Source organism: Ricinus communis, chromosome 7, assembly GCF_019578655.1.
Source record: "Ricinus communis isolate WT05 ecotype wild-type chromosome 7, ASM1957865v1, whole genome shotgun sequence".
Lineage (NCBI taxonomy): Eukaryota > Viridiplantae > Streptophyta > Magnoliopsida > Malpighiales > Euphorbiaceae > Ricinus > Ricinus communis.
This window is the reverse complement of record NC_063262.1, coordinates 6,555,482-6,572,418: the sequence shown is the minus strand read 5'-3', so window position 1 is coordinate 6,572,418 and position 16,937 is coordinate 6,555,482. Positions and strand designations below refer to the sequence as shown.

The following is a 16,937-nucleotide window of genomic DNA, read 5'->3' as shown; positions in this document are numbered from 1 at the left end:
AAAAGGAGAGCAACAAAAAGGAAAGCCTCGTATTCAATAAGGGAATTTAAACTCCATACATTTTTTTAGAATTAATTACAAAATTACCTTTTGTTTTTGCTTCCTTACAAATTTATATTTTTACTTATGTTTTTACGCTTTTTTGTTTTGCAAGAGAAATTACGTGTATAACAAAAGGTGTAGTGGAAGAATAGGAAAGGAAGATAGTAAAGGCCTATATGCATTGTCCATTAGCTGTTGAATATGGTCTAAAGCAATAAATATAGGAATTTTTATTCCAAAAAGAAAAACTTTCAATATCTCTCAATAAAATATTTTTTATAAAAAAAATTAAAATAGATTTCAAAATATTTTTATTTAATTGTTGAATTTAGAAGTTATTTTCTTTTTGTTTTCTTTATAAACAAAAATAGGGACACTAATTGTAACACCCGGAATTTTTTTTTAATATATATTTAATAGTGAGTTTTTATTTAAGTTAATTTTAGCTTTATTTTTATTCAAGTAAACTATTTAAGAAATGATTATATTTTGGTTATTCAAATTTTCCCAAATGCATATTTATATAAATAAAATTATATATTGGAAAATTATGATAGAAATTGTAAGGGATGTTTTTATAAAAGAATTTTGAGAAAATTGGTATTATAATTGATTAGTAGTATTAAATTTTGAGTTGGAAATTGATTATTTAATTTAATTGTGTGTAGGATTTAATTGGAGGATTATTTTGGAATAAGGATTAAAAGTATAATGTTATTTTTATGGGGTTTTAATGGAAATTTGTGAGCTTGGTATTTTTGTAAATAAATATGTCGGTCAGGGGTATTTTTGTAATTGTGTATTTTCAATAATTCGGATTTGGCCCAAATTAAATAGTTAGGGGCTTAATTGAAAGGCTAAAAAGAAGTTTGGGGGTCAAATTGGAATTCTGCGGGATGAAATTGTAAGTAATTAAGAAAGTTGAGGGACCAAATTGCAATAAGGAAAAGTTCGGGGGCCTAATGTCGATATTGAAAGGAAAGAAAATCGGGGAAGAGGAAGAGGAAGAAAGGGAGGAGAGAGAGGGCGTCCATGGTGGAAGCCAGTAGGGCGCGACGCTTGGCGTCGGCGAAAGCACGATGGTGGCGGTGGCGGAATCGCGACGTGTGGCGGCTTTCGGCCGATGTTAGCGGTGAGTGGCGATCGGCTCCTCCGGCGGCTCTCTTCGGCGCTGTGGTGGCCGGGAGACGGAAGATCCGGTGGAGAGAGAAAGTAGGGGCAGCCGCGTTTTCGACTTTTCCGTGAGCTCCGGAGGATGGACGATCGAGGACGTATCCGACTCTCACCAAGCTTTGCATTGGCACCGGTTTACGTGGCGATCGGGCTTCGTTCGCGAATCGACGGTCGAGATCGTCCGCAAATCTCTCCGGATGATCGGGTGTCGGATCGAAAAATCGGGCGAGGATCGTCTTGACGTCGTTGTGAGTCCGATGGTGTGTTCGGATCGTCGATCGGACTCCGGCGGCTGGAGGAGAGTCGACCGAGCGATCGAGCGTCTCGGTAATTTTCTTTGGCCCGTTAATTTTAGAAATTCTTGGTTATTTGTGTTTATTGGATTATATTGAGTATTTGATGATTTTTGTGAGTCAAAAATAATTGTCTGTCAGTTTGCCTGCCTCGTATTTTGTGTTGTGTGGCGGAGTCGGGAAATAGTGAAGTTTGGGGACCCGACTCCTATTGTTTGAATCGTTAAGTATTTGAAGTGTTCTTCTGGCAGGTCCTGGACCCGTTTTTACGGGGGGTAATGTTCGTGTTGTAGGGGAGGTTCTGCCGGATTTTTGGTAGAATTCTCCCGAGTCGAGATTCTTAGATACCAGGAGTCTTGACCTAGGATTAATGATGGATTGTCTCAACAGATTGATAAATTGTTTTCCGTGATTAGATGATCATGCATTGGCTCGCTCCTACCGAGGCACCGGAGCGAGCTAGGAGGTCGCCCAATCCCTGTGAGTTAAAGTCATTTAATCATTGCACTATTGCTAAGTCTGATTTAATATGCTATTTTGAAAGTTCATGCATAATATGATTATTAGTATCGCAAGATAAATGATTTCACTTGATTATTAATATTTGAAATAATATAAATATTATTATTAGTATGTTATAATAAGATAAGCATTATTATTTTTCCCTCACAAATTGCACGTTGTTTTACCTTAAATCTTTAATCTTTATTTCCGATATGTGTTGGTTGAGTTCATCGGATAATGATATTTATTATATGTGATGATTACGAATTGGGAAATGTGGCTTGTAGAACATGCCGCTCGATGGGTTACATCGGACTGGCGTCTTGCCGGTAATGATCATGGATATAAGGTTATTATGGATTTGTCGCCTGATCGAGCTTGCTCTGGCCGAGTTCGATTGATTCGCCGGAGTTAAGGTCCCCGATCGAGCAATGCTCTCTGGTATGGCTTATTTGGAATTCAAGTGTTCGGAGGTAAGGACCCTGATCGAGCTTGCTCTCTGGCCGTGACTGTTGGATTAAGAGAGCCGAAAGGCTATTAGAATTGGGGTTAGGGTTCTACTGAGCCACTCGTCCCGTAAAAGTAAATATATATTTTTATTTATTTATTTATTATGGTATTTGATTATAATGTGATTTGTATTTACGTGCATGGTTTGATATACTGATTTGAATAATCTATATTTTCTGAGAAGAATGCAATAGTCCCTAGATTATTTGATTTTAACTCACTCTCGAGACTGACAGTCTCCATTTATATTTTTTTTTCAGATTCGTGACTGTTAGTTCTCCCGCGACTCTTATTCAGTAACCCGACTCCATCATCATCGGGTGATGTATTTTATTTGGTATGTAAATTGGTAAATCTTAGATTCTCCGCAGTAGTAATAGTAAATGTATCAGTTGTAAATTTTCTGAGCTTCAGGTCTCGCCTAGTTTTTCTAGCAGACCGAAGTATTTATGTAGAATGTAGCTATTAAGATAATTTGTGGTTTTAATAATATTAATTTGAGATGAGATTTGTTTAAATCAGTGAGTGTCAGGCTTACTACGGGTTTCGGTGGCCTTAAGCCTACCCATTCCCTAGTGCCGGTCACGGGCCCACGGGTGGGGTCGTGACACTAATTATTATGTTAATTTAGTTTGAGGAAAATTTTAAAATTAATGTTGTTGGATAAAACATTCATAATATTAAAATTTAAATAATTAATTAATAGATGAATCAAGTGAAATATTGCAGAATAAATTATGTTAATAGTATTTAATTTCGGTTTAATTAATATAAAAATGACTAAAACTAGTCATTTGGTAGATTGGATCTTAGCAATTATAAATTAAAATATTTTTTATCCTTTAGTAATATGAGATTTTCACACTACGTATCAAGTGCGGATTTGATTTTTTTACACAGTTGTCATTTAAATTGTCATTCTCCCTTTAAAATATGAAATTAATATAAAAATTGTACTAAACTACTGGGACTGAATAGCTATTCAAAGAAGAAAGTCGAGAAATTAAAAAACTAAACATCCATCTTGATAGAAAACTGAAAAATTAATAAATAAGGTCAATGGAGATTTTACTAATAGAATTTAACTTAATTCCAATCAATATCAAAATAACTAAACAAACCATTTAATTAATTAACTCTTAACATTAATAAACTATTTGAATTTTTTATGACATGAAATCTCTAATACATAGTGATTTAAAGAGTCATATCAATTAATTAACTTCATCTATGACTATGAAGGCACTAAGTTAATAACCATAGAATTAAGTTTATACCATTGTTATTCAATAATAGCTAAAATATTAATGTAGTTTCTCCTTCAATTTGATCAAATAAATTATTATCATAGTTTTATACTAATCATATTTAAAATAATTCCTAAATAATACAAAATTATAAATTCCATTTTTATTGATGTTAATAAACTTTATATTAATTGCTTAATTTAATTATATATTGAAAGTTACACAATTAAAATAATGGCATTTTTAATTATTTCATCTCGAATTTATTATTTATTTATTTTAAAAATTAAGTTATGTAAATATTTTAAGTCGAGAAAACTAATTTAGGATATTATATAATTACTTTAAATAATTTTTTTTGTTGGTGTTTAGTTGATGTTCAGTTAATCTCTAGTTGATATTAAGATGATATAGTTCAGATCTAGTTGATTTCTTAATTTATAAAATATTATTTTTAATCTCTTTTTTTAAATTGATTTTTCTCTTTTGGTCTCTACTTCAATTTTTTTTTATCGTTAGATATAATATTTTGTAGTGAATCTATAATAGAAATAAGAAGGAATGTATTATCTAATCTATAGTTTTTTAGATCTTAATTTTTTGTTTTTATTTATTTAATAATTTTTTTGAAACTAAATGATTTTGTTGATTTTGGTTGTTGTTCCGTTGATGTGTGGTTGATTTTATGACCGGCATGGTTGATATTTAGTTGATCTTGGTTGATTTTCAGATCCATGAAGCAGTGTCTTTCATTTTTTTTTTCCTTTTGGATCTCAAATTTCTTTGATTTTTTTTCTAAAACTTTTTTTTTCCTTTTGGATCTCAATTTTTTTTTTTATTTCTATCATTTCAGCTCTCATAAAACAAGAAATATTGTCATTTGAATTTTCCTTAAATTTTGTTGTATTTTGTCCTATGTAAAAAGTTTAGTTTTTTTTTCTCTAAATTATATGTAAATAAATTATTTTGCTTGAAACCTTTTAATTTTTGGGCTAAATTATTTTAGTTGATATTTTTTTTTAATTTGATTTGTCTTTAGTTTTTTTATTATAAAATTATATTTACCTATTGAAATAATTCTAAAATATTAAAAATATATTTTTTGATGAAAAATTATGTTTCAATGTTGAAAAGTATTAGAAATTGACTTTCAATTTCACATTAATAATTCTCATCATCTTAAAAAATAATAATATTTCATATCTTGAAGTTGAAAAGAAAAATCCTATTAATACAAATAAAGTGAAAGTACTTACATAGAGTGAAAATAATTATTTTTTTATTAAAAAATATTTTTTTGCAATAATAATATGCAAGTTATAAACAAAAGTAATATATAAATAATTAAGCAAGTAATTTTTCTTATAAAAAACATAAAATATCTAAAACATAAAAAAATCTAAGTACAATACAGAAAAGAAACGCATATCCAAGTCATATTAATATTTTCTTTTTCAGATTTCTTCATAAATTGAAAATCAATAGTATTATTATATTTTTTGCAAAAATAAAGATTTTTAGTTAAAAGGGGGATTTTTTTAAGACTTTTTTTTGGAAATAAAATGTTAATGTTGTTGTAAAAATGAGTATTTTCGTGAAGAACTCTAAAAATGAGTGTAAAGAACCACCTACCCACACCTTTTGTCGCACCGTTTTACTAATTCTCGGGACTTGAACCACCACTAGACCTGTTCATGGACCGGGCCTGGGCAGGCTCGGGCTGGGCCTGATCGGATTTGATTTTATTTTGAACAAACCCGAGCCTGTCCAAATCCGAGAATTTTTTAATATCTTTTATTCCAAGTTCGAGTCCGAAATTTTTTAAAAAGCCCGGCCCAACCAATTGTTAAACCTGTAAATACGGATCGGGTCTGGACTTGGGCGGGTTTGGGTCTAGCTTGGGCGAGTTCGGGTCGGGCTTGAGTTTAGTTTTATTTAAATATATTATTAATAACAATAAAATTATAAATAAAAATAATAGGTAGCTAAGTAGTATGTAGCACTTAATTATAAGTTGAAAGTCACATATTTGAATGCTAGGTATAATATTTTTTTTCCTAATTAAACTAAACATCAGGCCGGGCCGGGCTTGAATTTTTATAGAAATCCCAAGCCCGGCCCGAAAAGTCCGAGCTTTTTATGGATTCAAACCGGGCTGGACTTGTATACAAAAATTATTGTCAAAGCCCGACCTGAAAAGTACGGGCCTAAACGGGCCGGGCGGATACCCATGCCCATGAACATGATAAACTTTCTTCCTTACTCCTTTGCACCTCCAACAGCTTTAACTCTCTTATATTCACATTTATCACGTGATGAACACCCAAAGGACATCAACGGACATGAGAGGTGGATGAAGCCGCACTACCACATCTAGTAATAACCATAACAATATAACTATACAATAAAAATGTACAAAACCACCAGTATATCGTTCAACTAGGGGGAACTAAAAAGCAAACCACAAAATAAATATAGAGAAAAATAGACAACAAAGAGATAAAGAGCCTATAATGACCACATACGAGGTTGTCGGTGGAAACAGCCACCAGCAACTGCCCGAAAGAAAATCCTAAAAGAGGACAATAGAAAGAGATACAATAAAAAATTTATAATATTCTTCAATGCAGTTCAAATATATAAACTAGTTTTTTTATATATGGAAAAAGCCAAGGAACATATTCTTCTAGGAAGAATCCACCTTTGCTATGAAAAAAGGTTAAATATCATTGTCCTATGAGGTTTGATCTAATATATGATTCAGTCCCCGTATTATTTTTATTATATTAAAATCTTCTTGAGTTTTAATAAAACTATATACTATTCCCTTTATTTTTAGTCGAAGGACTAAACTGGTAACTTAAAATTTTAATTTAATTTTTAAATTTATTATCAAATATTAAATTCATCCAAAATTAATTTTATTATCAATTAGAGTAAAATCTTATTTTTAGCACTAGTTAATTTTAGTATTTAATTAAAATAATAAACTTAATATTCTTTTACTTATTTATCTTTTATCCTTTTAGCATAATTTAATTCTAAAAAGTCTAAATATATTAAAAACACTCATTTTTTGTTTAATATTATTAAGTTACTATATATTTTAATTATAAATTTTAAATAAAATAAATAGTTAAAAATTATTATTTTTATTAGGCACTAAAATTAAACTATATTAAAAATAAAAATTTTACTCGTATTAATCTCATTTGAATAATTGATGTTTTTAATATACAAGATTATCATGATATTCTTTATTGATAGTAAAATTATCAACTTGGTATCTAGATTATTTCACTAGATTAAGACATGATTGTTTAATTTAATTTTTACTTTTTATATAATTAACTATAATATATAATAAAAATAGTAATAATGATATTTTTTAACTAGAAATATTTATTTTATATTAATAACTAAAATTAAACAATATGGTAATTTCATAATATTATTATAAATATAAGTAGTTTTAAAACATTTAAATTTGCTTGAATTAAATTGTATTACAAATAAAAAATTAGAGTAAAAAAAATATTAAATTTATTATTTTAATTAGACACTAAAACTAACTTGTATTGAAAATAAAACTTTACTTTAATATGATACTAAAATTAATTTTAGATGAATTTGATACTTGATAATGAGTTTAAGGATTAAATTGTAATATTAACTTACCAGCTTAAACTTTCGACTAACACATAAGGTGGTGGTAGTCACCTTAATTAAACTCAAGGGAGTTTTAATATAATAAAAACAGAAATAGACTCATATATTAAATCAAACTACAAGAAATAAATAGTATTTAACCCTATGAAGAAACATATAACTTAATTTCTTATATATAAAAATTTATAAACGTACAAATATTGAAATGTAGAAAGATTATATGTTTTGGCATAATTAGGGCCTGATTACAAAAAATTTATGATAAAGATTTATCATAAATTTTTTATCTACTCAGGGCTTCACCAAGGCTAAAAAAGTATCACTTTTTTTAAATAAAAAAGTGAACTAAAATTTTAGAAAGATCATCAATTTACCTATATTAATAATAAAAATAAACTATAAAATTTAAAATATAAATCGAATCGATTAAAAAAAACCCAACATCTACTCTTAACTTTTAACAAGTAGAAGAATTTTATCAATAATCATACGTTACTTGTAAATTGATCTTTCAAGATTTTTACAAATTTTATTCTTAAAATTTATAATTTATAATTTTAAATTTTGAATTATTTAAAGCATAAATTACATTAATAATCCCTCAATTATCACTCTAATATTATAACTATATATAAATTTCAATTTGTATCACAAAACTCTCTGGACTTAAAGTAACAGAAAACTCTCTTAACGTCCAATGACTATTAGAGGAGCAACGTAAATCACAGGTGGCAGTCCACGTGTTGATATAATTAAAAAATAAGACAGGCCAACTTGTATCTTTGGACACATCATATTACCCTTACCCTTAGCTCATTGACTTTTGTATACGTCATCTCTTTTTCTTTTTACCTACCCCTCACCTCATTTTTTGAGGAAGTTACTGTTTGAGAGTAACCCCCCTCTCTCTCATTGCTAGCTCTGTCTTGCCCGTTGCCATTGCTTCTCCAAACCGTAACCTAAACCTTGCAAAATCTTGTTGTTTCTCTGTAAGAGAAGAAACATTCTTTTCTCTTTCGTCTGGTAATGACATCCCCTTGTATTTTTTGGAAAAGGCTGTCTTAAATCTTCGAAGATTAATAATAGATTCTGTTTGTAAATATTGCAGGCTTTAACTCTTACTCGAAAAGGTTGGTGGTGGGGCTGTAAAGCAGAGTTATTGTAAACAAAAATAAGAAGTGGTGGGATTGTTTGGTGGGTCTTAGAAGATGGCAACAACGTCCTAGGTATATTATTGAAAAACTCTCATTGCATGGAGGATCTTGCTCGATTGGCTTGTTGTATAGTTTAATAGTATATAAAAATGAAAGCAGATCCTTGAATTGAGTAAAGTAATACAATAGTTTAAAAATGCTTAAATGGATTTTTGCATGCGCCATATAAATGTCATTTAACTCTGAAACCTTTACAATAGCTCTGCATCATGGTGGGCAATTGGGGGAATAAGGATATTTCAATGGTGATATAGATTTAGAGAGTTTGAAGTGGACATGATATCATTAATTAGAATAGATGTGTGGGTGAAAGATTAAGACCATTGGGGAACCATGATGTATCATTCGAGGCTGCCACATGGTGATCTTATTCAGGGCTGAAGGTTTTAGAAAACGATGTCTCTGTTTATGAAATGACATTAGGGGGAGGTGGATGTGTATGTTAAAGGAATAAGGTTCAAATAGGCTCCTCAACTTCATCCTTTTGACCTTTTCCAGGCCATTTTAACCCAAACTTTATCACTTATGGTTCATTTAGCCTTTTTTTTTGGGATAGACAAGGGCGTGAATTACACTTCCCATTTTACTATAAAAAATAATTGAAACATAATAGAATTTCTTATTTATCAATAGAAATAGTTAAACTAAAAAAATTAAACTACATTAAGCTAAAAAGTATTAATTAAAAAAAGTGAATATTAGTCAAGAAATTCACGATCTCCTCACCATTACCACCGTTGTTAACACCATAAATCACCATTACCATCGTCGTTACCGTCATAAACCACCGCTTTTCATTTTCTCTCCTCTTTCTATAAACACCAGAAAGTCTCAGTATTAAGATCTTGTTCAAGAACAACATGAAACACAACAAGTGTTGTATTGATGTTGAATTTGAGGAAACAAATGCAAATCAAATTTTAACTAAAAAATTCTACCCAACCCACTGAAATGAAAAGAAAACATCGAATCGATTGGTGATGGTGAGTCAACATCGTTGTGAGGTAGAAAGGGATGTCTATGGCGGTAGTGACGGTTGAGGCACAATGGGCGATGACAACGATCGAGGCGACAATAGTGGGTGATGACGATGATTATAGCGGCGACAATGGTGTCAACAACATCGACTGTTGCTGCTGTTGGATTTCACCCTTTCGTGCTCGTCTATTTTTTGCCATCAATTTCTATTTTTGGGGTGATGAATTTGTTGTAGGGAGCAGTGGCTTTATCGAAGAAGGTGGTGGCTTTGTTCAGGGAAGGAGCTTTTTCTACGATAGTGCAACGTTGGCAATGACTTTATCGTAGGAGGTGACATCGACGGTGGCTGTATTGCTGGAAGTGGCATTGACGACGGGTGTTAATGATGGTGTTCTTAACGGTGGAAGTAGTGTTATTGATGGTGGTGGTTAGAAAGATGTTTAGTGATTGTTTATTTATCATAAAAATTTACTATATGTTAAATTTAATTTAAAAACTTTAAATTTTATTTATTTTATTGTATTCCTTTTTATGGAAGTGCAAATCACGCTCTTGTATTTTGCCAAAAAGGGGGGTGAATTGATCCAAATTTGCAAGTATTGGGTTTAAATGGCCTAAAAAGCTCATAAGGGCTTATTTGGCCTGGGCCGCAAAGTTTAGGGGCCTATTTGAAACTTATTTCTATGTTAAATACTTGAGTTTGAAAAGGTTAAGGATGTTGTTAATCCTTAGTTCCCTAAGAAAAGCAGTGTAGGGATAGAGGAGATTGAGGAAACATGTAATAGAGTTGAACCTAGTTCATTAGCTTGTGTAGAAACAATGAAAAGAGGTGTTGCTGAAGATGTTGAGGGGATTAGTGAGCAAGATAATGTACCTCTTTTTGATATTCAGAATAATAAACAAGTGGAGCATGATCTTGAGGACGCTAATGAGGAAAGTGAAGATAACCAACATGAAGGTGATGAAGAAGAGGAAAGTGAAGATGAGAGTGAGGAAGATGGACAATAAGAAAGTGTTTCTATTGGTGCTGATGTTGGACTAGAAGTTAATCCTGTAGAGATTTTTAATGCTACTGCTCCAATTGTTGAGGATGGTTTGGTTGATTCAAACTATAACATAGTTGAGGGGGATGAAGACGTAGAGGTGCTTATGGAGACAGCACAGTTGAATGCTAGGGTTTACAAGAACCACATAGGGCAAATATGAAGCATAATTTAAGGGGCAAACGTGTTGGGACTGGAAAAAAGGTAGCCTCAAGTGGTATTGACACCAAGACAACATCTACCGTCAATGAGCTAAGGATAATATGACGTGTCCAAAGATTCAAGCTTACCTATTTTTTATCTTTTAATTATGTGAATACATGAACTGCCACGTGTGATCTTTGTTACTCCTCTACCAGTTATTGGGTGGTAGAAAGTTTTATGTTACTCAAATCGAAAGTCAGAGACTTATGTGACACAAATTGAAATTTAAAACACAGCCAATAATTGAGGGACAATGTAATTTTCGCATAATTAAATGAAGGCTTGTTGATCTTTCAGGATTTTCACAATTCAATTGTTGTTTCCCTTTCTTTCAATAGGTTAAAATTCCTGTGAACTGAACTGAAATTTTTAAGATGATATAAGACTGGATATGCACGGTGTCATCTCTTTAACATAATTCCTGTTTGGTTAAGTAATTTATCGATTCTATTTCGATTAATTTTTCCGTAGGTTCTTTTTTTTTTTAAAGATTTTTCTCGCCAGTGGTCGTGCGTAAATAAAAATACAAAAAGAAAAATGTGAGTCAGCATCGTCATCCACACACTTATGCTATAAAATGCATATAGATATAAAGAAAGCAAAGTTGTCTTTGGACTCTTTCTGTATCAAATAATGGCAGAGACCAAAGCCACATTGACCAACCGCCTACTGGCCGTGAAACACAACTCCGGCAAGAGCTACAGTGAGATAGCAGAGGAGACTGGTTTGACCAACGTGTACGTGGCCCAGTTATTCAGACGCCAAGCCCAACTGAAGCCCGATACTGCTCTAAAGCTACGAGCAGCACTGCCAGAACTTTCCGATGAGCTTCTCGGGGAGATGATGAGACCACCCATGAGGTCCTATGATCCTAACTTGATCCAAGAACCATCTGTTTACAGGTGGGTTTTCATCTCTTTTTCAAGATATTGCTTATTTTTTAATTCTTCTGCTTGTTTCTTTGAAATACGTTTATCGTCATTCATTTTTAAGAATTGTGAAATTTATCGACATGAAATTTTTGTAGGTTGAATGAAGCAGTTATGCATTTTGGTGAAAGCATTAAGGAAATTATCAACGAGGAGTTTGGTGATGGCATGTAAGTGATTCTGTCATGATTTTTTTTTAATATATATCTTTGACTTTGATTTTAAAGACCAATGGTTTGGGACTTGCAAATTTTAAGGTTCCTTGATTAGGGGAATAATAGTAGAGCTATATCGTTGGAAGTATTTCCAGCAGTTAACAGAAGCACTATCATCTTTAAGACTAGGCCTATGCTTCTTCAGTTAGGCAGCATCGAACTAGCAAGACAAATAGGAAAGAAGAAGAAAAAAAAATTGACTTTTCAGCTAGAAAGAAGTTTCAAAGTCATAACGAAATTTGTTTATGCGTCAAGCCTAAGCTGGAAAAGTAAATCAAAAAATATGTAATAAGTTCCAAGTCTGTGTGGCCTTTTCCTCCAAATGTCAAGATATATATGATTTCCGGATGTATCAAGCTTTAGTGTGATCCAGGATATATAACTTCCATTTGATTGCCTTTGTATTTGATTTCAGAAGGGCATTCCAAAAGATTGTCTTTAGATTTACCCCATTTATATGTAGTACAGGTATTTGTGTGATTGCAAATGCATTGATAGTACACTTTAATTTTTCTTCATTTAAATAATCTTGATCCCATAATTGATTATGGACTAGTTTTATTAGCAACTGTTCTTAAGTGCTTCTGAAAGTTTGTTCAGAAAATATTTTTTAATTATATGTATGACCAACTTAATTCACCCGATCATTTTCTTATCTACATTTTCTTTTTCTGGTCAGTATGTCAGCCATAGACTTCTACTGCTCTGTTGACAAAGTGAAAGGTGTGGATGGAAAAGATCGTGTAGTTGTGACATTTGATGGGAAGTATTTGCCTTATTCAGAGCAGGTTTGTTGACTTTAATCTGTATGGTAGTTAATGCAACACGAATTTATGCATCTACTATCGATTATGTGGCCATAGGATAAGCATAAGAAAATTAGATAAAGATTGAATGACTATAAAACACAGAATTATAGTAACAGCAAAAACAAATGCAATGTCTACAGTTCATCCTAGTAAATCATCTCCAACAAAATTTGCATCCAACAACCAATTTCAATTGACCTTGTCAGTGGTATCTAAGCTCAAGACTCCCTACTTTCTCCTTGTATAATAAAGGCAATTGAGCAATGAACAGAAAAAAATAAAAAATAAAAAGCTCCCTAGAACTATAGCTTGTATGGTTGGTGATTAGTTGACTTAGTTTTTGTGAAAAACAGATGAGAAGCACACATGTAGTTTCAATTTTCAGCATGACTGTGTGTATGTTGAATGTATGGAAATTAAATTCTTACATCGCTCTGCAACAACATTCTATCAGTCCCAAACTAGATAAGAAGAAAATAGGAAAGAAATGCTTACTTTCCTCAATGATGTAAGATATTGATCAACTTTAGGACTTGATTTGCTATTGTGCGTGCTATATATCCTGCACTTTCCACAATTCTGCTACGTAAGGTGTAATTCTAGAAACTAAATTTGTATGGTCATTCAAACCCATCGGTCTACGTAAGAAATGAACATACTATCTCATTTTCACATTGGGAAGTTAATTTAAGCATATACTTGAATTATTTTGTTTTTCCTTGCAGAAGACAGAGCACATGGTTTCAAGATTAAGGCAGAATGGAAATTAATAAATCTTTATGTTGATGCTGATGCTGATGCTACAAGCTCCTTGTCCTTTTTGATGTGTGGATGGTGTCACCAGAGTAAGTCTCACATTCCCGCAAGCATTGCCAAATGGTATATGCATGCGCTTTTTATTGTACTTCGATAGGGCTAATATTGATAGAGAATAATATACTCCTTTGCATACTAATGCATATTATGAGTTGACAATGAGTAAAAGGTTGCAAAACTATAAATAAATTGCACTGGTATCTCCTGTTTAAAACAGTCTCCTAAAATTATTCATGAAGTTCATGTTAATTATTTTTGTCCATGAATGTGGAATATCCTTCCTTATGATTACAATTTTGTTCTATCTTTCATTCATTTAGTAATTAAATTTATTATTGCATGGATAAAAGTGAATGTAAGGTGAAAAAGGAAAAGAAAGGAAGAAGAAGATGAACATGACCCAAAATGTAAAGTTTGTGTCAGGAAACTGTGGTGTTAAAGAAAAAGTCTCACAGTACAGCGATTAAGGAAAAGAAATTGTAAGCAGCAATTGAGATTTGAAAAAAGGAAAAAGGAAAAAAACTTAATGGTTGAGGTATTGAAATGAACTCTCTAAACATCCAGCAATTTATAATATCCTAGAATGATTACCAGAGAAATTGGTTAATATAATCAACCTGCTTCTTATTAAATAATTGCGCACTTAAACATAGTGAAAATAGATGAAGTACCCCGTAATAGTTTCCCTCATTGTTACTTTGCTTCGAGTTCATTCTACAAGTTGCTCATCACAATGGAGAGCCTCCTTAATGAATCTACTGAAGTTATTGTAAGATGATCCTCCGACGCTTGTAGCTTCTTCTGCTTTTCTTCTCCACTCCAATGCTTTTTCCCTCTTCCGCTTCCCATCATCCCCTTCCATCATTTCCTTAACAAGACCTTCAATTTCTTTTCTCTTTACATCATGATTGACCTCCATACCATTCCCCCATTTAGTGCATGCATATCTGCAGTTAGTCTGTTGATCAGCGAAAAACGGCCAGCAGATTATAGGCACGCCATGACTAACAGCTTCCATTGTAGAATTCCATCCACAGTGTGTCAGGAAAACACCAACTGATGGATGTGCAAGCACTTGATCTTGCTGACACCAACTTGCTAGGAATCCTCTGTCCTTGATCTCCTCAATAAATTCCTGGGGCAAGATTGCAGAGTCACCCATTACTATATCTTGCCTTATTATCCACAAAAATGGGTGTTTGCTATTAGCAAGGCCCCATGCAAATTCTTTCAAGTGTCCTGCTGTCATGATAGTTACACTTCCATAGTTTACATACACAACAGACTTAACTTCTCTTTTATCAAGCCACTCAAGACAGTTCGAGTCTTCTTTCCATAAACTTGATGCAATGACTTGGATTTACTTTCTGATATGTCCCCTGCAAGCAAGTTTAGTGGACCTATTGTGTAAATCTTGTGTGGGAACTTATCTGCAGTTATAGCTTCTAAAACTTCATATTCAAACTCATCAAATGTGTTGAAGATAATTGCAGAAGAGTTCAAGCAGTTCCATGCTTCTGATCCCATGAAATCATACATTATTTCATCGGTTGAGGTTTTGATGAACCTTGGCATATCCTTCAGTCGGATGTTAGTCATGCCAGAGATCCAAACAATTGGGGTATTACTGATGCCATCGTTGAGGAAGTTTTCAACTGAAACAATAAAAGATAAAAGTTAAGACACTGGTATGTCATTTATATAAACTTTTTAAGTCATTATTGTTTAAAGGTTCTGTCTTAGTGAGCTTCTCTGCACGACCTTGCAATTCTCTAGTGAACATACTTTAACTTTGATTGGATAGTTATAAGCTCATGCATAACGTACATGAGTTTTATTGAATGATTTTTCTTCTATAAGAGTAAATCAAGGAAGGCCAAGAAAGATGTACCTTTGTACGGCATGATGCCTCTTCTTTCGAGCTCATTGTAGTGTAGATATGCCATGAAGCTACAAGCTGAGGCAGTCCAAAACTGAACCTGTGGAATGCTTAATTCCTCTGCAGCTATTATGCCAAAACTCATAACTCCATCTGAAATTATGCAGCTAACTGGAGGCAGTTCAGTTGATGATGATGAATTTAATTTGCTTACTAGTTCTTTAAATGGAGCCAAACAATTCTTCCTTGTTGAATCACATAAGGAAGGAACATCTTGTGTAGCATCAAAAGTAGACTGTGGCAGCCCATCTGGTATGGTCTCAAATCGGAAATCCTGCAGACCCTTAACAGAATCCGGTCCTCTAGACCGGATCAATCGTATGGTTGAATTCTGTGTTGACAAAGGTTATGTGAAATCCTCTTGAATGCAGAAGCTTGGCAAGCATCATAGGGGTAACATGACCTTGTGATGGATATGGGACACATACTGCATGAGGTTTTCTGCCTCCAAGTGAACCCATTTTTCTTAGCTAATTAATGATATGGAATAGCATACTTCACCCCCGTCTTTATTTTCCTTTATGGGAATATGTTTCTGTTGGCCTTAGAACAAAAAGGGATATGCTATTCTTGTCTGCATTCTGGATCTGTTTGCATCATAGGTTCCATCTTCTTTTTTTTTTTTGTTATGAAAAGTACAGAATAATTAAAAACTTGCTGTCATGGAAGTACCTGCTGTAGTAGCTTCCAACTTGTTTGTTATTTAAGATTTATGTGTTTCTCATACATATGCAATCTGCAAATCAATAATATAGGAATATTTTACTCTTCTTGTTTTGTGAGGGTCAACTGGAGAGAATCTCAATCCTGTATCGGTATGTCATTTAACGTGCCAACAACTTTGCCGTTTATGTTTTTGAAAGAGTAGCTTTTTTACATGCACGATTGCCGTTTATTTTTTTGAAATAGTGCCAATAACTGCAGATTGCCGTTTAAACTAAAAAAGGAAAAGAAAAAAATCTTAAAGTTTTTATTTAGTTATTTTAGAATTTTTTAATTATTATCAGAACATAATACTAATTAATTGATGTCTCTGCAATTAAATAATACTAATTAATGCTTGTCCATATGAAGGTGCAGTAATTTTTGAGTTTCCGGACAGATCGCATGAAAGGTGGAGCCACAAATTTGTATGTTTGGTAGTTTGTCAAATTCTAAAACCCAATTTCACTGCATAAAAGAAAATTTAGGCATCGCCAGCGATTTCATAAGATTTATGGATGTCAGAATCTCTTAATCCAAACGAGGTCTTATAAGTTTTAAGAATACTGCCTTTTCAAAAAATAACTTGTTGATTTTGATGGATTAAAGTTAAAGGTAACTAGTCATTTAATCGTGTATCATGTTACTAT

At 32.4% G+C, this 16,937-nt stretch overlaps 1 protein-coding gene and 1 pseudogene across 1 annotated transcript; one reads left to right on the top strand and one right to left on the bottom strand.

Moving 5' to 3' along the window:
• The first annotated feature begins 11,468 nt into the window (after positions 1 to 11,468).
• On the top strand, positions 11,469 to 13,895 carry LOC8281247 (cyanate hydratase). Its single transcript, XM_002532833.4, has 4 exons — positions 11,469 to 11,779; positions 11,905 to 11,976; positions 12,701 to 12,809; positions 13,556 to 13,895. Exons 1-4 carry the CDS (start codon positions 11,511 to 11,513, stop codon positions 13,598 to 13,600), a joined length of 495 nt encoding a protein of 164 aa, XP_002532879.2. The 5' UTR covers positions 11,469 to 11,510; the 3' UTR covers positions 13,601 to 13,895.
• A 340-nt stretch (positions 13,896 to 14,235) lies between these two features.
• LOC8281246 lies at positions 14,236 to 16,287 on the bottom strand (annotated as a pseudogene).
• Positions 16,288 to 16,937: the final 650 nt, after the last annotated feature.